The sequence below is a fragment of the Oryzias latipes genome, chromosome 12 (genome assembly GCF_053564925.1).
Source record: "Oryzias latipes strain Hd-rR chromosome 12, Olatipes_Hd-rR_3.1".
Lineage (NCBI taxonomy): Eukaryota > Metazoa > Chordata > Actinopteri > Beloniformes > Adrianichthyidae > Oryzias > Oryzias latipes.
The window spans coordinates 30,294,730-30,318,769 of record NC_136248.1 but is presented as its reverse complement, the minus strand read 5'-3'; the positions used below and the strand labels follow the sequence as shown (position 1 = coordinate 30,318,769).

Below are 24,040 nucleotides of genomic sequence, written 5' to 3'. Positions count from 1 at the left end.
CACAAACTACAGACCAGTTCCATCAATCACACCACAAACTACAGACCAGTTCCATTCACCAAACTACAGACCAATTCCATTCACCACACCTCAAACTACAGGTGGGTTCCATCCACTTTGCATTTATACTCCAGCTCTGTAGGTCTCTGTTGGATCTTTACAACAGGCAACTGCTAAACATTTTATAGCACTTCGTGAAGCGTATTTTTCAATCTGGACTATTTTACAAACCTTTGAAATAACTTGATACTGTTCGTTAAGTCATCTGCATGAAAGTTCCAAGCTCACTTAGCAAATAATAAACCATCTGTTGCATGTCGTCTGTCAAACTGGAATTGCTTAAGCTCCATACTTTACAATAAAGCACTTATGTTGTCCACTGTTTTCTCCTTATAGAATAAAATGTATGTATGGTTAAAATGTCTTTACATTTATTGTTTCCTAAATAATCAGAACAGGAGCAAAGGATTATTTTGTAAACAAGATATTTTTGCATTTTTCTTTTGATTCAGCTAAATCAAAGCAGTTCAGAAAAATAAGGGGTCAGAATTCACAGTTAAGGTCCTCTACCTTCATTCCTGAAACTGTTTCACTTTAATCCGATTAACCATTTAAGTCTTTTCTCTGATTTTGATTTTATTTTTTAATATTTAGTGTTCATAACATTTTTAAAATGTATTTAAAAAATAATTTACAGCATTATGGAGATATGGAGTCACTTTACATTTAATTCTTGTTTTTATGAATTAATCTGACCTTTTTGTTTGACATCAGGGTGACCCCGCCCCCTGAAATGCCACATGTGGACATCCTCAAAGGAGAAACAACAACCACCACACTAAGTATTCTTTCTTTATTTGGCAGATGTAAAACATTTTCATGAATGTTGCTTGGATACCTCATCAAACTTTATTTGTTCACTATCAACACAAAAAGACTTTTTTTTCTGTTCTGGACACTCCACAGGACCTTTACCTCCCTAGCAAAGAGTAGGAAAAAGTCCTCTGAATATTGCACATAACTGCAACAACTGTTTATAAAACCAGTGAAAATGAAGGAATCCTTTTAAAAAAATTCATTTAAAGTTTTTGTTTTTTTACATTTCCTTTTTGTTTTGAAGCACTTGTGACTGAACACGCAAAACCATGTAGATGCGGGATGGAAAGAGCGACGGAGGTCGGTCGGCTCTTTGGTATCACAGGGTGATGATGGGAAATCAAGCGGACGGACAGTGAAGTTGTAAAATCCCAGCAGCTTTGAATGCAGCCGAATCAGGAAACCTGGCCTCTTCTATAGCGCCCGCGGCCTTTTGGGCGTTATCTGTTTGCTGGCTTGTTCCTCTTCCTGGAGCGTGCAGCGGAAAGATTTGACTTTATCTGGAAAAGAGAAAATCCGCTTTCAGGAACCTCGCTAGGAGGTGAACTTCCTTCAACATGTCTTCCCAATTCACTCACTACTTGGTGCACTGTCTGGGGCGTTCGCCATTTTGTCGGGATGTCCAACTCTACAATTCCAGTGGAAATTTCCCACAAGTCTCTGCGGAAAACCCGTGTGCACTGATGCTCAGTAGATCGTTGCATATAGACCACAATGCATTGCATTTGAACGATTTGTCATTTGGAAAAAATGTACCGGAATGTAAATGATTTTTTTTTAATAAATCCGTTTTAATCCGTTTTAATAAACCCTGTTTCCATCATCAAAACACAGTGGATTCGTAAATAATCTTTGTAAAATGTTCATATTTGTTACGACTTTACTTAAAAAAATAAATGACATCATATTTCCTGAGGAAGCACTTCCGTAACTTCATGGACCCATTTCCCTTCAAAGCTACTGAGCCCGGGAACTGACATAAATAAAATAATAAATATTTCATTCCCACGAAATAATATTTTGTTCTCTCGAAATAATTAATTCGTGTGAACAAAATAATTATTCACGTGGTTAGTCATTCATAAACACGGATGTTAGCGATACTTGGATTTACAGCAGATACATTCACATTTTTGTCTGTGTGTGTCTCATTACATTGCATGGAAGAAACGGAGGATGTTTAGAGATCAGATTTATTTTTTTGAAAAGCTCTACAAAAGTATCGGTAATCATGTCGCCATGTCTGCGTTCATTCATATCCCGGTACGCTCCCACAAAAGCCGTTTTCCGCCACTACTTCCATGTCTCTGTGACCCACATTTGTTTAAGAGGAGAAAAATAAAAACAAGATAAAATGAGACAAATATTATAATATTTAGAATGCCCAGGCTTGCTGCTTCCCCATACCGCAGCGATTCTCCGAACAGAGCTCGCTCGAGCTATGTCCGGCATTCATGCCGGCATTCTGGCAGCTGGCTGGCCGGTAGACGGACAGCCAGCGGATTTTGTGGTTTAGGGTCGAATTGGAATAATAATATTCAGGACTTGTCTTTTATTAACATACTCGTTAGCAGTCGCTTAACATCTGGAGGCTACATGCTAAGTATCCCATCATGCATCACACATATTTCATAATGTATCTCGACCAATCAACGTGTCCCTGTTACTGTGGTGCATTCAAAGACAACAGGATAAATGTACATCAGAATATTATTCCGTTCCCACGCATTAATTAGTCCGTGGGAACGAAATATTATTTTGTGGGAACGCTTTATTTATTTATTTTACCCGTGTCAGATCCCGGGCTCCGTACTAAGCAGTTTTAGTCGGCAAAAACTGTTCCACGTTACGTTCTTAAAATAAGCAGGTCAAAACTGCAAAGTAGAACTCCTCACCACACTTAATCCACTTTTCTCAGAACATTTTCACACTCTTTACCTCTCATTTAAACTTTGAACGTTCAAAAAAAAATATGTCCAGGTTTACATAATTAAAAACAGGATCTGATCGCTATTGAGGATTTTTGTAGATTTAGTAAACTGAACGTTTTCTGTACGGGAGACACATTTATCGACAATGGTCAACAGCCAATTAGGACGCAGTTTAAAGACCAAAACATACACTGAAATACGAATATGTGACGGCAAGAATTGCAAAAGGTGAACCACGATAGAGCGAGGCAACACTATTAATGATGAATGCATTCATGTCAGTCTCTCCTTTATTTAGTTTAAATCAAAAAGTCTATAAACACTTTCTTATACTAAACAAAACAGTACATTGAATTTAACTGAGCTACAAATTGACTGGAATTAGATTTGGTTCTTTGTAGTTTGGCACTACACGTTACATAAAGGTAAATATCTATTGAAGAGTTTGTCCAACCGTGGCCTTCAGGAGCCACGGTTCTCCAGTCCTCTGTGACCGGCTTGCTGCTGATTGGCTGACTCAAATGATTCCACATCCTGATTGACTGAACACACCTGATTTAGGGTCAGCATCAAGAAGTGCAGCTGGAAACCAGGGAGGGTTGAGGCCCCTGAGAACCTGGTCTACGCCAATGACTGTGTCTGAGAACTGGGCCAGGTGAGAAACGATTCACTTCCAGTTTCAACCCGATGAACTCGATCCAGTCGCCATTTTTTCGCAATGCAGACTCTGCCATGTTGAAGCCAGACGTTGGTCCGAGTCGGGCTGAGTCGTCGTTTTCATGGCAACCGCTGTCACTAATCAGGAGTTAGCTTGTTGAAAACCTAACTAACTTGAAAGTGGGCTACACAAAATCTGTCGAATGTTTTTAACGTGGGGGCCAGCAGGCTCCACCTACTTTTATTAAGGGATCTGATTGATCAGTTGATAACTTGAATTACAGTAAAAAATATCATGAAAATTTGAGGAATATCAAGAACATGTTAAAAAAAAAAGGTATCAGAGCCAGAATGGTTATTCGGACCAACAGAATGAGTAACGGCTCATTGTTTCAAGAGGAAGTCTGGGATTTTGGCTTCTTTGAGCCAGATGATACTTTGAGGTTGGAATGCCAGCAGGGAGGAGTCACTCTTTTTATAGACAGTCTAAAAAGAATCTAATTTTGGGTCAGCTTAGCGTTTGATCGGCATTCAGTCGGAGTTTACCTCTCAACTCGGTTAGAATGTCGATCTTCTGATCCAGAATCTGCTCCAGCTGAGTGGCGTAGGATTCCACGTCGTAGTCGACCTCCTCCGTCATTTCTAAAAGCACCTTCTCGTCTTCCAGCCAGCGGATGGATTCCTGGAGGCAATGACATCCAGCTCTTTCACACTGACCTCTAGCCAAAACTGTTGCTGCAGCGCTCTGAAAAAAACGTTTTCCCAAAGATTCTACAAAATAATCTGCATTAAAAACAAAATGCTGTTTTTGTTTATCAGCTATTGTCGGCATTCTTTTTTTCAAACGCCCTCATAGGAAGCTCTCTGGAGAAAGTTACCGAGACATTTTGAAGTTGTCAGAACTCCAGAGAACCACAGAGGGAAGCTATTTTCCTATTGAACTCTTTGTATTCATGATCCTTGTGAGTTCATGTTTTACTTCGAAGCCCATCGAGACGACTGTTGTCATGATTTTGGGCTATACAAATAAAATTGAATTGAAAATTGAATTGAACCTGGAACAGTGAGAGATCTTCCAAGGAACAAATGACCAAAATGACTCAGCGAGGGCTCCTCCAAGAAGTCATGAAAGAGCCAGAAGGTCATGGAAGAAGGCCAGACCTCATAGGACTCGGTTTAGGTCAGATGTCACGACCCAACAGTCGGAAAGAGAATTCGGGACAAAAATGGATTCATGGAGAACTCGAGGAGAAAGACTGTAGAGCAAAAAGATACATCTGGATGAACCACAAAACGTCTAGACTAATAAAAACCGAGGAGGAAGGTTCTGTTACATCAGGAGTCAAACTAAAAGTAAAAAGATCCCAGCAACACTCAGACACGGTGGAGGTAGTGTGATGGTAAGAGGCGTTTTTTGCAGCTCCAGGACCTGGGCGACTTAATTTAAGTATAAAAAGAAGCAAAAGTTGTGAGCTCTTCCAAAGAAACCCAAAGCTGCGAACACACCGCGCATGTGACCCACGCTACGTTATGCTATCAGTCCGTTCAAGAATGGACTGATAGCATACCGTAGCGTTCCCACGGATCTGTCACTACCCGACACTCTACGGCATTTACTGACGGTTGGAATAGGTTTGGTACAAGGTGTCAAAGCTCCATTCCAATGTATGAAACTTGGGTTATGTCCAAATTCCCACCCTAAACCCTACATAGCGCACTATATAGAGCGTTTGCCATTTTCTAGTGCTGTCCGAATCTATAATTTCAAATTCCAGTGCCCTGGAAATTTCCCAGAAGTCTCTGCGAAAAACCAGTGTGCATAGACGCTCACTAGATCGGCGAATATAGACCACAATGCATAGCGTCGGACCAAAAAAATGTATTTCAATGTAATTTTTTTATTAACATCAACGTTTTTATCTTTAGAAGACAGAGGACTCATAAATAATCGTCTCACAATGCTTGTAGCAATTAGATTTTAACTTCTTCAAATCGATGATGTCATAACCGCTGTTAAAAAAAAAAAAAAAAGTAGTGAGCGTGGAGTTTGAATTGCTTTTAAAATTCACAGCACTACATAGTAGCACTTTTTAGTAGTTAGGGCGGGAATTCAGACACAACCTTGGTGTCATAGAATTCCAGCTGAGCACAAACCGCTACCATTTTTAAGCAATTAGCACTTCCGTAATAAAAAATGATGCCATCCATCCGTCGCTACCCAATCCGAGTCCCTGACTGTTCAAAGTTTAACTGGTTTAAATTGCAGCGTGCGTTCAAAACTGGCTTAAAAACGACAATCACGAACACGCACTTACATAGACTTTGTAGCCTAGAGCCCGCGTTTCCGAGCCCGATGTGAACGCAGCGAAAGTGAGAAGGAACGCTTTGGGTTGTTTTGCCGGACAATAATCCAAACACAAAAACGTGAATGTCTTTATAATGAAGTTTGAGTTCCCGCTCTGCTGAATCTGGCGTTCACGCAGGAAAAGCCTCTGCTACGTCTGAACGACAACAATTCTGCCGATAGAAGTAGAGGAAGGTTCCTCCTGTTTTCACGGGCGCTCTCACGGATAAACGGATGAAAGTTTCCCAGTTTTAAAGGTTTGGCACCTGGAAAACGGCTCTGTGGTCCTCCAGCACCTGCTCCTCCATCTCCACCAGCTGGGACACGGCTTCATGGAAGTTGAAGAGCTGTGGGGAAACTTCCTCCTCCTGAAACAAAGGAGGTTGAACCTGAATTCCAACCTGAATTTGTTTTTTAAACCGTCTGAAACAATTTAACCTGTTTAAACCTTGTGCTATCTTGTGGGGGCCAGATGACCCCCAGTGGGGTCATCTGGACCCCACAAGATAGCACAAGGTTTAAGGAAACTATTACAAACATTAACGACATCTTTGGAGGTTTTGATGTTCCCCCTCTGGCGAAGCTCCTCCTCCTCCTCATCGAACGGGACTAGTGAGCCTTACGTTCTGTTCGCAGAGCAGCTTCAGGTCGTCTCTCTGCGGTGAGCTGCCCACGCCCCACTGGGCCTCCAGAACCTCCAGCTGGGTGATGTGCCCCCCCTGGTGGAAGTCCAGCACCGCCGCAGGATCCATGGAGAGCTCGTTCATACTGATGGAGACGCATCAGCCGTGTGAGCGCCAACGTACGAGGAGGTGCAAAGCTAAAGGATGCAGGAAAAACCCGTCCATCCCTGCTGCTCTGGAGACACTCCAACGGACAGATTGTAATTTCAGATCGCTGCAATCATCCGGGTCATGCCAGAGGTTTGAAAAAAGTATCTATTTTTCAGCTTTCTCCTTTAAATCAGTTTTTCTTTAGGCTGACTTTTCTGGATTATCTCCAACCGTCTGGATCTGCATGCACAGAGCTGGAACGCTGTGATTCCAAACCCTCCTGAGCTTCAGATGTTAAAAATGACAGGTAAAAGCCAGACCACCGACCAGAGACAGACCATAATAACACTGGGCAGACTTTTATTAAAAGTTGATGTGGATTTAACGATCGGGTTCATTTGATCAGAACTTGAAAATGCATTTAGAATCGGTCGCCTGGTTTAAATTAGAGAGTCCTGTTGATCGAAAAAATGATGATGATGGACAACAGAGAAGCAAAGATTGAGTAACAGACCCGAACGAGGAAGATGTCGTCCCGAAAATGAAAGACGGGTCCGCACTTCTGTGGAATGAACAAAAAAAAAGCACAGAATCGGCCAAGATGAGGACGAGAAAACAGGGATTGGCTCTGAAGGAAGCAGCTTTGAGGTCGTACTTGTAAGTCGGAGAGAGCTCGGATCGGCCTCCCCCACCGCCGCTCTGGGAGAAGGGGATGTCGGAGGGGCTTATCCCAAACTCCTTCACTCTGCAGAAACACACAGAGGAAGATGCTTCTTAAAGGGGTCTATGTCAGAAGTCCTCAAAGTGCGGCCCGGGGGCCAATGGTGGCCCGCGGGAAGAATCCTAATTGATGCTTATTAAACCAGCTGTAAATTGCTTGGGAAAATATTGTTTCATGGTTTCTGGTGACATCTGCAGGGGAGAAAAAGGTAATTACACCCAGGTGTTAATGGTACAGTGTATTCATTTCACCACAAGAGGGCAGACAACATTTTCTACGTCACTGCCTCTGCGAAAGAAAGGAGCGTGACGACGGCAGCAGAAACGGAATAAGAGCGGGATTCGGAGAGAGAGCCAGAGCAGATTCCTTTGAGGAAAAACGTTGTGTTGGTGAGGAGAAAAGGCGATTTCAAGCTAAGTGGACAAATGTTTACTCTGTCTGGACTTTACTGGACAATCACATTGTACTTAACATACATGAAAGGGATCTCATAATAACAAGTATCACTTTCAAACCTTCATATAAATATATCTGAAAGCATTTATTGAATATTGGACATAACTGTAAACCATAAGCTCCCCATTGATCTATTAGGAACAATGTCTATCTCTATCAAAAATAACTAATTTACCTGCAAACAGCCAATCACTGACAGGGACTGCTAACATTAGCTTGCAAACTGTTAGGAACAAGTTTACATTTAAAAAATAAAGTGTTTCTGAAACAGAAGAATAGCGGTAGATTTATTAATATCTGACAGATAAACTCAAACTATGCAAATATTGTCTGACCGATACTGACACGATATGTCGCCCATCCCTAGTCCGTCACGACCTGTCGCCTGCAGTATGTCCGTAGAAAATTATGTGCATGAATGTTTTCGCCCTTGGGGGTCATAGATCGGTCTACGACTTGCCCCATACGGGTTTGTGTATTTTTTTGCCCACAGACGGCCGCGTCCTTTCGCAAAATATAAAGTCGGTTCTTGTCCAGCTGCTAATTATGTCTTAAAAAGGTTGAAACTTAAATATTTCTAATTATTTTGGGTGTGAAAACAGACTTTTTAACCTGGGACTCGATGGAGTTGCTCCCATCTAAAACCAGCCTCTAGTGGTCGTTTGAGAAACAGCGACGTTTGGCTGAGCTTTTACATGGACCGTGTCGGCTTGATGGCTTCTCTTTACCTGTTGGCGTATCTGAGCGTGTTCAGGGTGTTTTCACAGGACGCCATTCCAGGCGAGACGGTTGCAATCTGTTGAGAGGATGTAGTTTGTTCAGCGGAGACTTTTCGCGGCCGTTTCTTTTTTTTTTGGGTGTCGACGCTCTGTTCTTACCATACACGTTCTGGAGTTTTCTCCTATGAACGAGTCCCGCAGCACCTGAGTTAACTTGCTGGCTCTGAACGGAGTGTGGGGTTTGTTTCTGCCCAGGGCTCGGATGCACTCCTGCAGAAAGAGTAAAGTGTTTTTGGGCCAAACTTTCCAAGAGGGGAAATGTTTGAAAGTCTTTTTTTAAACAGTTTTCCCTTAAATGCAAAAATAAACATGTTCAAAAATAGAAAATTCTAGTCATTTTTGTGCCTTTGCCTCCAACATGATTGTAGTTCTGCCAAAATTGTTCTGACCTTCATATTTTAAGGCCAAAATAACTAAAATAAAAATAGCAAAGAAAAGAAAGCTCATTTGAAACATAAACATTCTAATATATTTGAATAGGTTTTAAATTTTAACATGACTGTAGAATGTTTGAAGACGTTTGGTAAACCCAACCCCGCCGCCTGAAACGGACCTTCAGCGCCAGCAGGCTCTTGTTGATTTCGGCTCCTTCGAGGCGAGTCTGCCGGTCGGCGCTGGACGTGTCGGCCCCCCTCTCGTTCCCTGCCAGGTCGATGAGGGAAAACTTCCCGTGCATCTTCCCGCGCCGGCGGAGGATGATCTGGAAAACGGCGTGGCTCCGAGACGAGTGGGCGTTGGCCGACGTCTGACCCGAGGTCCTGGAGGGGACGTAAAGCACAGCGGTTGTAGCGCCGCTGCACCGCGCCGCTGCACCGCGCCGCTGCACCGCGCCGCTGCACCGCGCCGCTGCACCGCGCCGCTGCACCGCGCCGCTGCACCGCGCCGCTGCACCGCGCCGCTGCACCGTGCCGCTGCGTGTTTCACCTGCAGCTGTTTCCCATCTCGATGAGTTTGAGGACGTCCTCCGTGCACTTCACCTCCCTCTCCTGCAGCCCCACCACCTGCACCTGCTGCTTCCCGTCCTCCAGGACGCGTAGCTTCGCTTTGTGGTTGAGCAGGTCGAACACCTGCAGGCGGAAGGGAAGAGTCTGCAGGGCGAACGGCGTCACAGCGGGACGAGCCGCACCAGCGGCAGGCACCAACCTTTCCGCTGTAGATCTCAAAGAACGTTGCAAAAACCTGGAGGTCCAGTTTTTTATAAACCGGCTTCTTCAGCATGAGGAAGACGTCTCTGGCTGCAGAGAGAGACGCAGAAAGTGGCGTGACTTCAGCCAGGTTGAGCAGAAATGAAGACACGCCTGAACAGAACCTCACCTGACAGCGCGTAGATGCCTTTGGAGCAGTCCTGGTTCTTTCCAGAAAAATCTCCTCCCATCGTCTGAAGGGGACGAGGGACAGCATGAAGCACAAACGCCAACCTCTGCTGGGGCTGACTGCACAACACTCACGTGAGTTTTTCCACTTCCTGTCTGCCCGTACGCGAAGCAGGTCGCCATCCCCCTCTCGAAAATGGTCTCCACCAGCGGCTGAGCCGTGAACCTGCAGCAGAGCGTCTGTCAGCGCCTCTGTGGGGCGGCGGCTGAAGGAGGCAGAGGGAGGAGATACCTGTAAACCATTTCGTTGGTGGAGTTCTCGTCGAAGGCGTAGTCGAAACGGAAGGTCTGGTTCTCCAGGTAGCGGGTCAGGTCGACCTTCTGCTTGGGCTCGTGGACCATGACCACGTCTTTGCTGGGAATGGTGATCACGTCCAGATCCTTCACTGAGATTTCTGAAGAGAGAAGCTTCTGTTCATCTTCATCTTAGCTTCCTCCCTTCAGCCACACTTTAAAATAGGGGGTATGAAGAAATCGTGTCACCGATATATTGCGACATTTCATTTGGCGATATTTGTATCGATATAAAATGCCGTCAGGAAAATATTTATCTAATTATTTCTGAGCGTCCTGCAGCGTCTGATTCTTGTTTTCCACTTCAACCTCCGACCACTAGTTGGCAGCAGAGAACACGGAGCCTCTCTGAGCAGCTCTACACGCACAAAACAACTAGAAGATCTCAGTGAAGCAGCTTTTTTCATTGTCTTAAGACATGAACTACTTAGTTTTTACCTGGGATGGATACCGAACCGAAACTTGGTGCCACGTTGACCTTTAATCTAAGTTTTCACAAAAATTTTAAAGTAAGAAAAAAAATTGAAATTTTCTATATTTCTTTCAGGTATTTGTGTAAATGCCTAAGTTAAAAAATTTTTGTTTTAAAATGTGATTTTTTTTTTTTTTTGTAATCTCGTTTGCTATTCACTTTAAGCTGATCCTGATTTAAACCATTGACTGTATATGAAAACTGGACTGAGTGACTCCTCCCCCTGGCATTCCACACAGGAAGCCAAAATCCCGTAGACCTCAAATAGCTGCTGCTCGGTCATTCTATTGGTCGGAATAACGATTTATGTTCTTAATAATCCAAATCTTTTCACATTTTTCCTGACCAACCGACCAATCAGACACCTCAACAAAAGTGGGTGGGGCCTAGTGGCCTCGGTTTCTATAGAAACATTGATTCAGACTAATTCCGACTAATCACTGCCTGCTTGTGAAGTTTTGTTCAGATATTGCGGTGTTCGTATCTCAGAGACTGAATTGACTCCATTGCGTTGGAGCTGGAATCAACCATTTTCTATGGATGACGTCCCTCAGTCCAGGTCTCGTATACAGTCAATAATTCATTCAGCAGAAGTGGCTGAAACTACGTGAAGCTTCATCAAGCTCCACATTTTTTTTTGTTTTTTTTTCACATCTTCGTCCTGAAGCAGAATTTGTCATTTCAAACTGCTGCCTTTACAAAACAAATGTAAAACAAATGAAGCCTCTTTTTCTTTTTTTGACAGATGCATCTTTGCGTTTCTCCGAGTTTAACGGAGATTTATGTCAGATAACCGTAGATCTTCCATGTGAGGATCTGTGAGGATCCCTGCTGTTTGGTGACGACGCACAGCATAGATGACTCTTCTGAAGCTTCAGGTGATTGGAGGGAATCTCTGTTTCACGTGCAGAGAAGCTGCTCTTACCTTTTTTGTTTAGGGGTCGTGCGCGAACGCACACGCATATCCTGTGCTCCTCGATCTGAAACGATGAAGATGAGCTCATTTGTCAGCCGCTCCGATGCTGCCGATCTGTGTTCATATCTAACACTGGCAGACATTAAAAATGACATCGTTTCAAGTAGAAGATCCTTTTTCCTTTACTTGAACTTCCTCCAAACTTTGTCCTATCCTCCTTTCAGTTCCCGCACGCCGAAACTCACCAGGTCATTCGAGGTCAAAGGTCTGTAGTCCAGACTGGCTCTGAAGTCTCGGATCATGCACATGATCTCGTAGTTGGGTAAGTTTACATCCACTTCCTGCAGGAGAAAAAAGAAATAATGAGCGGATCTGCTGGATTTTGGAGTCACGTTCATGCGGACGGGTTCTGCTGGGTTTTTGGGTCCACGGAGGGTCGTGGCGAGGAGCAGCTGCCCCCTAAGAGGAGAGCAGGATTGTACGCCCACCTCAAGGGACGTCGTGAAAATGGAACGTCCCATTGTCGTCCGTGTGGTTGGTAAGTGTAACTTAACACGGTATTACTGCATTAAGAATAATTATTGATCAACAAATTTTGCATTATTTCAATACAGCAAATAGTCTTTTTAACAAAACAAATAACAATAAATCCGTTACTATAAACATAAAGTTTTAAAAAGTTAGCAAAACGTTTCCCGCCAAAAATGAGATTTCATGGAAGCAGGAATGCAGTGGTCCTCACTCACACTCACTTTATATATTTCCGTTTTGTTTTATTTTCTGATCCTGAAGGAAGTTTTATTTTGAAAAACTACCGGATTCTGTTCACCACATCCGTCCGTCTCGTCGCGTCTCGTGACTTTAAGCTGCTGCTCGGGCCGCTAAGTTGAAAAAACTACTGAAAACCAAAGAATAAAATGTTAAAAAACATGCAGCCACTGACTTTTGAATGTTTCACAAACGCAGTGGATTTACATTTATTATTATATTTAGAAAATACAACATTTTATTTTGCTTTATTTATCCATCACACCTTAAAAGTCGGTCGCAGCCAAAGTTAGCGTCCGGTTGTTAGCATTCATTTTAACGTCTTCATCTTCATCACGCAGTTTAAGTTTAAACCAACATGAAACATTGTGCAGAGAATGAAGATTCAGTCGCATAAAGTTGTTTCAGATTCGTGTAAACTTGTAAAAAGGACATTTATGAATTGTCCTAAAGCAAAGCTAAATTAGGCAGACATTTGTTAAAAGACACAAAAAAGTCCCTCTGTGTTAAAAAAAATACACAATCGATTATGATTTATGAAAAAACAAATTAGGATTAATCTTTTTCCCCTGAAAGATGATCTGGGTTGAGTTCTTAGTGTTATAATAGCGTTCTATTAAAAAAAACTGTAAAGGTTGGGAGACCACAGCCCCAGAGGACGGATGATGGGCAGAAACCCCAGACCAAGTTAAACACAACGGTTATTGAAGGAAAGTTTGGATCATGCTAATGATGTAGGACTCTCAGAAATGTGTCAAATATGATCTGAATGCTTATGTAAGGTTAATAACGCCGCCTCTCTCTGGGTTTCTCCTCACCTGAGCTCTCTTCTCTCTCAGCTCCTGCTGCTGCAGACGTCTCTTCTCTCGTTTCTCCTGCAGCTTCTCCACCTCCTTCACGCAGTTGGACTTCCTGCGAGCTGTGCAGAATCAGAACCGCGTTAGTGAGGGTCGGGAGGAAAAGAAGGCTTTTTCTTGCCCCAAGCACGAGGAGATCATTTATAGTATTTTGTGATCTTTGCATCACTCTAAACAAAACACAAGTGCTTTTGGGACAAAAAACCTGAAGAGTTGAGATGCATTAAAGCAAACTTTAAAGATCATCAAAGTGGTGCAGAAGGAAACGACACCAATGGGGTCAACAGAAGCCTTTAACAGATATTTTAAAATGTTCTGGAAGGGAATCTGCAGCTCTGCAGACAGTTTCTGATCTTCCAGCTGCTGCTTCACATTTTTACTGCTGGTTTGTGATCATTAAGCTGCTTTTGGTCCAAGCTGGAAGCTGCAATTGGAGCACGAAGGCTGTGAAAGAGGCTTTGAGTCTGCGGCTCACAGCTGCGTGGGAGCATGAGGTCACTGCTGCAGCACAGACGCTGGACCTCCATCCACACCAGAAGCTGCTGCAGCCACGGGTACGTATCCTCCTGCTGCAGCTGCATCCATATGCTGTTCTGCTGTGGCTGCATGCGCATACTGTCTTGTTGTGACTGCATGTGCATACTGTTCTGCTATGGCTGGATGCGCATACCGTTCTGATGTGACTGCATGTGCATACTGTCCTGTTGTGGCTGCATGCGCATACTGTTTGCTGTGTCTGCATGTGCACACTGTTCTGCTATGGCTGGATGCGCATACCGTTCTGCGACTGACCGTTTTGCAGCGACTGCAGCTGCTGGTTGGCTCCAGGTGGAGGAGCGATGGAGGGGGGCGGGGGCTCCGTGGCCTGGCTGTGCTGGCTTGGACGAGCCCTGGTGGTTCCAACTGCTGCAGCTGAGAAAAACACACTTTTTTTTATTTTTTAGTCCTTTCCAAAGATACATTTCTTCTTAAACTCACAGATTGAGTCAATTTAGATAAATCATCTGTTAACTACGACTGCACATCCTCTTCTTTCTCTTTCGGCTTTTACCCATCAGGGGTCGCCACAGTGAACAAGTCGCATGGTAAACTTGGCAATGTTTTACGCCGGATGCCCTTCCTGACGCAACCTTCTCAAAGCAACCGGGCTTGGGACCGGGACAGAAGTAGAGAAGGGAACAGGGAGCAGCCCGGATTCGAACCCTGGTTCCACGGACGGAAGGCGGCGCAAACCAACACGACCTAAACCGGCTCCGGTAACTACGACTGCACATGAACCAAATTAAAACATAAACTATAACAGAAATGTTTTAATGTCCCACTCGGATCTATTTTCAAAGCGTTCCTAGTGGTCTTTTATTAGGATGATGCTGTTTTTAGCCAAATTCTAAGAACCTATGGACATAGTTTCTGCAGAGCGGCAGGAGTTCATTAGAAATTCCCCTCTGAGTTGTGGGCGGGACCATTGGTGGTGAGCAGCCGCTCAACCCTAACCTCCTGTACATCAGGTGAGCTTCCTCCCCTGCCTCTGAAGTTGTTTCATCTGAGAAGAGTTTCAACTCACCTCTGTTCTCCCTGGGGGCGCTTTCGGGCTTCGGTATGGCAGTGGCCCGTTTGGACTGAAGGGGCAAAAAGAGCCAAAGTTTACGGTCTGTCCGACCTTCACAGCACTTAAAACAATCATTGAAATATAGTGAAGAAACGCGTTTTAACACGTAAACCATCGACTGTCTCTGAGACCTGGACCGAGCGAGTGTCACGTCATCCATGATTTAAAGTCAGTCGCCTTCTTTTTTTTTTCCTTTCTTTTTGCGATACGGACGTCGCTAGATTGGCCCGAGTCGGTCTGAGTCAATGTTTCTATGGCAACCAGTCTGGCCAATCAGGAATGAGTTTGTTGGAAGGCCACTCCCCCTACCCCTTGACAGCGAGCCCCACGAAATCTGTCACTCAAGAAAGTGTTAAAGGTATCAGATCTGTGGGAATTTTGGCTTCCTGGAGCCACTTCCTGTTGGGGACGCCAAGGGGGAGGAGTCACTCAGTCCAGTTTTTCAGTCAATGAATGCAGATTGTGGACCAACAGGTCTGGGGGGGGGGGCTGTGGGCTAAACTTTGGGTAACAGCTGAGGTGCTGGAGCTCCTGACCTTTGGGACTCTGCTGATCTTTGAGGCACTGGAGGGAGGAAGAGGAGGGTCTGGACTCTGTGGGACCTCCTCCTCGGGAGCTAAATCAGGATTGAGGGCGAAGACACTTTCCAGGTCGATCTGGCGTGAAGAAGACACAACAGAGGATCAGGTTTACGCGTCTACGGCCACCGAAGGCGGAAAGCTGCTCGGAGCAGAACCGAACCGATCTGGATCTGCCGTATTAAAACTTTCAAGGCTATAAAGACAGGCTCCGCCCACTGGCGCCTGCTGCTGCAGGTGGAGCAGCTGTACCTCCTTCCCTTTGGTGTCCCCGTTCTCGATCCACTCCACCGTCACGCTGTCGTTGTCCTCGTGCAGGGAGGTGACCATGGCCTGGTGGATCCGTCCTGCAGGAGGATGGAGAAGCCGGGTCAGAACCGCAGGAGAACCTCAGGAGATGATCCGGAAGGGCGTGGCTGCTGGGCATACTGAGACCCCCCCAAACCCCCCACCCATCCACCACCACCTGGTGCGATCCAGTCAGAGGATGGAGGCCCGGTTCGGCCACCCCGCCCAGACCCGCTGCAGCTGCAGAACCGGCAGGTGGACGGACCCGCCCCAGTCCGCGTGACCCACAGGACCGAGTCGGATGGGAAGCTCCGACTCAGTCCGACTCGGTCCTGTGTGAGGGGAACCGGGGGGGGTTGCCCCCCTCCTTCCTGCTAGCGAAAACTGCGAGGACGCTATCTGCGCTCGGAACCAGCCGGATGCGGGCCGTGCCGTGCCGGTCCGGACACGTACCGTCACTTCGCTTGATCTCCACGTAAATGCCCACGAAAATCCTCCCGAAAAGCGCGGCCATCGCTGGGCGTGGGGCGCTCCCGGTTCGGTCCGGTCCGGTCCAGGCGCTGAGCCGCTGCGGAGGCTGAGGTCACTGTCAGGAGGAGAGGGCTGCTGCGCATGCGCCCGCCAGCATCCTCACTTAAAGTCCCATTTACCCCAGAACCGCTCTGACCGTTTAGCGGTCATGAAATGAAGGGATGGTGTTTAAAAAATGCTTTAGTTTCTCACATTTTTATGCAATCTTTTTGTTCAACCCATGGAATAAAAGCTGAAAGTCTGCACTTCAATGGCATCTGAGTTGTTTTATTTAAAATTCATGTACAGAAACTAAATTAGTGAGAATGTGTCTCTGACACAGACCCCACTGTGCACAGAGCATCCAGAGGGCATTCTACACAAGCAGCCGGGCTGGGGACAGGTTAGCATTATTAGCATTTTAAGCAACTTGTTTTTCTGAGACATTGCTGATAGCAATGCTAACACTTTTAACCGTATGCAGTCACATGCAACTCACACAGCCTTACAAACACAGAAGGAGGCCATAAATTTGCTTAGTGGCAGCTCAGCAAGTGAGGTCCGGTCAAAGGTGGATGGAGAGAGCGGCTGTGGCGCCTAGGTGGGCGGGTAGGGTTGGGGTTTAATTTGGCTTTAATTTGTCATTGTTCTTTTAGCCAAAATCTAAAAACCTGTGTTGTTTTCTAGAACATAGTTTCTGCAGAGCGGCAGGAACTCATTAGAAAGTTTCCTCTGGAGTTGTGGGCGGGACCGTTGGCGTGGAGCAACTTTGTCCCGCTTCCCCTTCCTCTTCGCTGAGAGCTCTCTGTTTACAGTCTTTCCTGCTAACTTAACCCGCCTCACCCCCCCCCCCCCAACCTAACAATGCAGGTGCAACAAAAACGGCGAGCAAATATTGAAGCTGTTCAGTCGTGCAAAGATCTGCAGGTGGATGCATCAGAATGGAGCAGAGCAGGGAGCTTTTCTACGTCACAAATACCATCGGCATTTTTTCGTCTGCTCCTGATTCACAACAATTTGAACAAAGAAATACTCTGAATTTTTTTTACTCGAGTTATCTTTATATACGTCCTTCATCATCTGAAAAATGTTACATTATCATCAGCCTTCCTCCACCGTGCTTAACACTGCAGGTGGGGGGGCCTGTTTGCCAACAGCTGCAGTTGGATTCCAACAATCATCCTGCAAATTGATGGAGTTTCACTTTCCTGCAAAATAACTAAATACAAGCAAAGCAAATGACTAAAAACATTTGCTTTTTAAAAAGTTATTTTAATGTTTTGTTCACTGCTATTGCGGACTAAAGAACAGTTCTAAAGGTTTTAAAATCATGAAGTCTTCGGCTTCTGGTTTGTTTGTTCTTCAATAAAATCTGCCTCCTGTGGATTTATTTATATATTTTTAAATAAAACTCTTGCAAGAATACATACATTTTTATGTTTTATTACATTTCAACATAGTATTGATCGGTATGGGGTATTTCAGGTCCTACAGATTGATTTGATGATAAAAACGGTGCAGTCTTCTCACTGCAGATAAAGGATTTCTTTTGACGTTTTTTCATCAAATCGCTCCAGTATTTTTTTTCTTTGCTTTATATTGTGTTTAACATATTATAAAACAAACAAGTACCTTTGTTTTTAGAAGTAAACACATATCTATGTTCTACTGATCAATCTGACAGGAATTAGGTTTAAAATGTAACTTGATTTACTTATTTAAGTCTTTTCATCATTGAGATTCTGTAAGGAATTATTTTCTTCAGTCAACTGTTCCACATGTGTTCCTTTAATCACCACTAGATGGCGTCAGACACATGTAAAGGAATCAAGTATGAACAGTTTTGCTGTTTTTTTTTCGTGTATATCTTTGTCAGTGTTTATTTTATGTATTCTATTGGTTTCAACATTTATTTTAAGCTTTACTAATGATTTATTTTCAGATATGTAAAGTTTCTTCCCTGATTAGTTCAGTGCTCTTAAAATGATGTAGATAAATCAAAGCCATTAAGTAATTTGATGACTTGACATTCTTGTTTTGTTTCTACATAAATGAAGTAAAAAAATGCTTTCATGTATTTACTGACTTTGTTCTAAAATTCAAATCTTTACTCAGTTTATTTAACTTTGATTAGGACACGCCCCCGCCGAACCACCCATGTGCTCTTCCGCCACACAGGTGGCCTAATTAACCTCATTTGCCGCTGGTCACTGTTTTACGCTAAACTGTAGTTAATTCCCGTTTATTATATTCAAACTAATCGAGCTGTCACAGTTCATTAAATTTAGAAAAAACTCCGAGAATCTTGCTAAACCGCTGTTGGTAAGTAAACAGTTTGCTTAGATATAGTTTCGGAACTATTTGTTTTAGCAGAGCCACATTTTTAAGCAATTAGTTATCCTTACTTATTTGGCTAATCAGTTTATTTATTTTTTTAACAGTTCTAATTAAAAAAAATACATTTCTGGTAAAAAAAATTTTTTTGATTTGGTTGGTATGTATAACTTATTTAATGGTTGTTATCCTTTAGTTTTGACATAAAGTAGTCCCCCCGTGATTTATCAGCATTTTTTAATGTAAAAAAAATCAACTTTTAAACTCATCTTTTAATATTTCCGCCGCTGTTGATGATTAATGTTTGTTTGTTTTGAAGTTTTCAGGCATGACAGAGGACCCCTAAAACCAGGCATGACTCAGCAGAACCCAGAGGAGCACGAGGATGTCCTGCAGACACGTGAGCGTCTCACACTTTACTGATGCAAAGCTATTATCAGTTCTTCACCTTAACTTTTCGTTATATTCCACATCCCGACTTCACTGCACCAACCTCAGATTGATTAAGCCTCGTTACCATGGAGATGTATTCTGTTACTTGATTGGTAAACCTATCCTGTAATCGTCAATCTTTTTTTTTTTTAAACTCTGCACAAAATCAGATTAAAGATAAACAAAGCTATGAAGATTAAACCTTTGATCTGATTCTGGTCCAGAGTAGACGGAGGTGATTTATCTTCTAGTTTATCTTGAATAAAAACTATCAGAAATGTGAGTTTTCTGCAACCTTAAAGAGCCAATACCATGCAATATCAGCTTTCTGAACTTCTAAGTGTTTTATAATGTTCATTCCTCACAAAAAACAACCTCAAAGTGCTATTTTGATCCATTCATTTCTGAGTTGTCCTGTAATATCCTGCGCTCTGGGCGCCAGCCCCGCCCAATCCAAGAAAACGAGCGGGTTCTCCGATTGTGATGTCACAAAGTGAGGACCTGCCCCTTCCAGGAAGAGTCTGCGCTGCCAGCTCCGCCCCCAGGCTAACGCACTTAGCTAGCGGTGATCGGCTGAACGCTTTTGTAAGAGTCCATGCTATGCACATCCATCTTTGTAAAAGGTCGGATGTCGTTTGTTTTTGTGGGCGAGACGCAGACGCTGCCGAGGCCGACTCTAGGATGACATCATGAAATGGGCGGCGCCCTCAAGGAGAGAAAGGAGATCCAGTCGTCTTACCTCTGGGTTGGAAAAGGAACTCTGTAAATAACTTCTATTTTATAAAAAATAGTTATCCACATGTGTGGATACAGTTTACTCTGCAAGGCTTAAGAATAGCAGGATATAGACCCTTTAAATAAAGAAAGATAAAAACCACAGTAGAGTGAGTCCTTACTCACGAGCTCCCGTGTGCAGCGGCGATCGCCACTTTTGTGTGGTCACCACGCTAACGGCGTTCAAAGTGATGCTCGAGAAATTGGGAGGCAATAGATTGAAATCCCTAAAAGGGAGTTTAAAGATTTTTTTAAATTCTAGATGACCTCTTCCTAAAGCTAAACTTCAGTCTGTAAAACATTTTGAAGATCGCTCAAAGAAAAGATTTTTCCCATTTTGTGCGAAAAAAGCGTTTGACACATAATGGTCTGGGGCCTCATTTATAAACGTTGCGTACGCACAAAAGAAGGCGTACGCCACTCTCTACGCAATAGTTGAGATTTATAAAAAGCAAACTTGACGGGAAAATGTGCGGTCCTTCACGCAAGCTCTGACCCAGGCGTACGCACAAAAACGGGTGAAATGAGAAACGGCGACGCCGTCGGCACATGGAAGAAACACGTGAAAGTGACAGTGTGTGCCAAATCGTGCTGGCATGTGCTGTGCTACACAATGTGGCACAGCTTAAAAACGTGCCTCTACCCCCTGGCGCTGATTGCTGTGTTGGCCCCGACCCTGAACCCCATCCCCACGCATTTGAGCCATTTGCTGCTGCTGTGCGCCAGCGCTTGGAAGTGATGCATCGCTTGTAAAGAAAAAGAGGTGTGGAAAATATTATTTATTTAAGAATTCCCTCATCGTGCAGTTTATTTCAGTCAGGGCGATCTTGATTTCGCCCAACTCCTTGGCCACCTCTCTGATTGAACTACTGACTTCCCTCTGCATTTCAAGGACTGCATCGGTGAGGACACGCCCACTGCTGGAGGGTTGAGAGCCGCGTGCCGTGGAGACGCTGGGTCCAGACGGCTGCTCAGCTGCAGCATCGTAACCACTGGCCCCGCTGGAACACCCAGCAACTAAAATAAAATTGTTCTATATTAATAATCTGTAATTGTGTAGCCTGCATACATGTGACTTGACTGCATTCATTTTAATTATTTCTCTTACCTATGTCAGCCTGACCCTGGCGCGTCGGCGTCCTCCTCCGTCTCAGTCAGGTGACTGAGGCGGAGGAGGACGCCGATAAGGGGGACTTAATAGGGATTCCCCAATAATAGCGGCCAGTTTCTCATCAAGAGGGGTCAGCTCCGCCCCCCCCCCACCCCCCACGTGGCGGACACACTCTGCTGATGCAGCGCTAGACGTTTTTTTGCCTCGACTTTGATGTCCGATCATTTCTTTCATTTCTTTTTTATTTGGGCCACGGTCCGAGGTTGTGAGGCTACAGTATTTACGGCGTCTGCCACCGTTTGCCACTCACGTGCCTTTTTGGCATTAGTAATGCCCACACTGTGCCCTCCAAACAACACTTTTCTCCTCTTTTCCACCTCGCCAACGATAACTTCTACTTCACATTGAGTGAAGTTACGTTTTTTTGATTTCCTCTCTGTGTTTGCCATGATTTAGCAAGCCATGAATATTAATTTGTGGGCGTTTCACGGACTATTTATGGGCAACTATGGGCGTGTCATGTAGCCGCAAAATCTGCGCTGCATTTAGAATCGGTTGTGATTTATAAAGGGAAAGATGCGTAGGATGTGCGTGCGCACGGTTTTATAAATCCGAATATTTCTGTGCGTACGCACGTCCTATGTTTCATCCGTACGCCACTTCTGACGCAAATCCTACGCAAAGTTTTATAAATGAGGCCCCTGGTGTCCATCCCATAATAATTTCTTGAAACTTGTTTTGATAAGAGATTTGTGGACCTTTATTTCTATATATTTCTCTCTCTTTGATGTCATCATTTTTTTGGGGGGAGGGGGGTCGAAACAACAAAAACAACTGTAATTGCGAAAAACCATTATAGTGCAGAACTGCTGAGTCAGCGTTTGGACAAGAAGGAATCCTGGAGGGATGTCGACGCCGTCCGTCCATCTGCTCCCTGAGGCGCCGCCCGTCTGCATCTGTCGTCTCCCAGCATCCTCTCTGGCAGGCTGGAGGCCTTCCTGAGCGCGTGCAGCGCTGGAACGGTGGAGATCGGACGCTGAAGGCTGCATTTGTTTCCTCTGTGATGGGATGCAGATTCCTCTCGTTTCAGCGCCATGCTCCGACAGTTGCGCGTCGCAGCGAATGCGCAGCTGAGCCGAAAACATCCTGATTGAACCCAGACCGTCCATGCGGGCCGGCGTTCTCCCACCCGGGGGATCATTTGCATTATTTTAGGCATTAATATTCCACGCAGTGCAGTAACTGCAAGCAGGAGACGTGTTTGTGGGTCATGGATAATTCATGATCTGCACCGTCTCTGCACATGGGTTCCTTTTGAAGGGGGTTTGGGGGCTTTTCTTGCTCCTGCCCCTCACTCTGTGAAGATGAGATCCACCACACGGCTGAGGCTACATTCACACGCACAATGACATGCGTTGCTCTGACGGCTTCAAGCTGGAGCAGAGGGATGATGGGTGACACGCAGGCAGGGGTGGGGGGGCACATTCGGTGCTCCTTTTGTCCAAATATGCCTCATGAGGACTCAAAAAAAAGCCAGATTCAAGTTATGACGTGTAGAAAAACGTCCACTTTTAGTTCCTCTCTGCCAAAAGCAAACAAAAAACCTTCAATGGTCACGAAAATAACCAGGAATCCACAAATAATAATCAGAAAACCCTTTAGAATCACTTTATAGAACAAACTGATAAATGAGCACAAATATTTGTCGCCTTTTCTGCAGATTTGCGATAGTAAATATGCTTAATGGCAACACGTCAATTTCAGAAAAACTCGCATTTATTGAAAAAGTTTTTTTGCGCTTAGAGGAGGTGGTTTTTGAGGCGTTTTGAAATTGACATAATACGCAAAACTGCAATGGAAACCATTTTTTCTAACCAAACAAGTCACGTGACCAGCAGCTCTGCATCCAGTTTCTTAATCCCTCCGTCGTCCCGGCTACTGTTGGGCGAGGGAGGGTGCAGCCTTTGCCCAACGCCCCACGGGGCTGGAGCGATCAAGTCATTTGATTTTTAATAATATGCCGATACAGAGTTCCGATATTTTAAACCACACACACACACAAAAAAAGAAGAAATTTAATAAACACGTCCAAATTTTTCCTTATTTTTTATCATTTGACACTTGTGTGAACTAAGTAGCTTCAACAATCAAGTAAAAATAGTGAAACTATCACTTAGGAAAAAAAGTCAAAGTAGGTAATAATTAATCATTTGAGAAAGTCCATTAAAAATTACTTTTTTCGAAAAATTGTTGTAAAGATTCATGTTAAGAACAAATTAATAGTTTATTAGTTTCCGCTGTTTTGGAGATTTGTTTTTCTTTTTCACTTTTTCCCCAATCTTGCACTTTGCAGATGGTCCCTTAGCACCCATCTCTCTGTCTAATTCTGATTAAAAAGCAAAACATATTTATATATACTTTTTATGTTGTTTGGGGTAAAACAAACCAATAGAGAAACTTGCTGTCAGTTTTAAAAGTTTCTTTTAATAGTTTTTGAGCCCTGATGTCTGAATCTGTGACTGTCTCTCTAACTCAAACCTGTGTCGTATTCTGCTGCACTTCATAGCACTAAGATGTGGTGATGCGTTTGTGGTCTGCAGACTTCTAGTAGAGTATTTATCTGGAATAGTGCGCTTGGAATATACAGCGATTTGATTTTAATAGTCAGAAAAAAAGAAAAATCCGATTCCTGATTGGGAAGCAACTTCCGATTCCGATAGAGTCCAAACTATGTGATCGGATCGGGATATCCGTCGTTTTTATTTTTAAAGGCCCGTTCACACCGGGAAGAATTTCGCCGACGATTTTCGCCGACGTTTAACGCCTCGTGACTAAACAAAGGGCACCAATGAGAGTGTGCACATTAGTGTGCAAAACGCCTCGGGTTCGTTTTTTTTTTTTTTTGACGCCTCGCGTCAATCTATTCGACCAATGAGAATGGCGCTTTTGCTCACGTGTCTGGGGCTTCTGAAGTTACAGTAAAACACAACTTGGGGGCGCTCAAACACAAAACTGCCTTGCTGAGCACACATACCAGCGAAGAAGATAGACGCCAAGTAGCGTCTACACTGCCGCGAGGAAATAATGACGGACATTCTAAAATATCCCCGAACCAAGCACCAGTTGGAGCTACTGGTGCTTGAAATATTCATGTTTTCTTTGTATGACTCTGACAAGCGCATAAATA

The 24,040-nt window shown here is 44.1% G+C and overlaps 2 protein-coding genes and 1 long non-coding RNA gene across 5 annotated transcripts in view; 2 read left to right on the top strand and 1 right to left on the bottom strand.

Annotated features, from left to right (window-relative positions):
• pitpnm2 (phosphatidylinositol transfer protein, membrane-associated 2) overlaps positions 1 to 898 on the top strand; it is a 74,450-nt gene extending 73,552 nt beyond the window's left edge. Inside the window, exon 26 of the mRNA XM_078956042.1 lies at positions 775 to 898. Coding sequence (XP_078812168.1) covers positions 775 to 792 — 18 coding nt within the window. The 3' untranslated portion in view covers positions 793 to 898. The remainder of the gene's footprint in view (positions 1 to 774) is intronic.
• On the bottom strand, positions 839 to 16,313 carry LOC101170528 (kinesin-like protein KIF2A). 3 transcript variants are annotated; one of them, XM_023960367.2, is made up of 22 exons: positions 16,146 to 16,313; positions 15,657 to 15,751; positions 15,363 to 15,482; positions 14,782 to 14,836; positions 13,995 to 14,129; positions 13,179 to 13,279; positions 11,838 to 11,933; positions 11,602 to 11,656; positions 10,143 to 10,305; positions 9,986 to 10,076; positions 9,852 to 9,915; positions 9,681 to 9,772; positions 9,462 to 9,604; positions 9,091 to 9,295; positions 8,637 to 8,747; positions 8,487 to 8,554; positions 7,237 to 7,326; positions 7,096 to 7,143; positions 6,432 to 6,576; positions 6,075 to 6,176; positions 4,011 to 4,146; positions 839 to 1,376 (listed from the first exon to the last, which is right to left on the bottom strand). In XM_023960367.2, exons 1-22 carry the CDS (start codon positions 16,204 to 16,206, stop codon positions 1,291 to 1,293), a joined length of 2,262 nt encoding a protein of 753 aa, XP_023816135.1. In that variant the 5' UTR covers positions 16,207 to 16,313; the 3' UTR covers positions 839 to 1,290. The 3 variants fall into 3 exon arrangements, 2 of the variants coding, with proteins under 2 accessions (XP_023816135.1, XP_023816137.1); XM_023960369.2 differs by having other exon boundaries at positions 14,010 to 14,129; XR_002874237.2 differs by lacking the exons at positions 839 to 1,376; positions 4,011 to 4,146 and having other exon boundaries at positions 6,129 to 6,176; positions 6,347 to 6,576.
• On the top strand, positions 11,421 to 11,858 carry LOC144996501 (uncharacterized). Its single transcript, XR_013659438.1, has 2 exons — positions 11,421 to 11,554; positions 11,817 to 11,858. It is a non-coding gene; the product is annotated as an uncharacterized LOC144996501 (long non-coding RNA).
• Positions 16,314 to 24,040: the final 7,727 nt, after the last annotated feature.

Excerpts from the sequence above, each read along its gene's own strand:
- LOC101170528 (XM_023960367.2), bottom strand. The coding sequence starts at position 16,206 with ATGGCCGCGCTTTTCGGGAGGATTTTCGTGGGCATTTACGTGGAGATC. Across the intron at positions 9,916-9,985 it reads CAGGAAGTGGAAAAACTCAC|ACGATGGGAGGAGATTTTTC; the intron begins GTGAGTGTTGTG and ends CGTCCCCTTCAG. Across the intron at positions 9,296-9,461 it reads GAGATGGGAAACAGCTGCAG|GACCTCGGGTCAGACGTCGG; the intron begins GTGAAACACGCA and ends CGTCCCCTCCAG.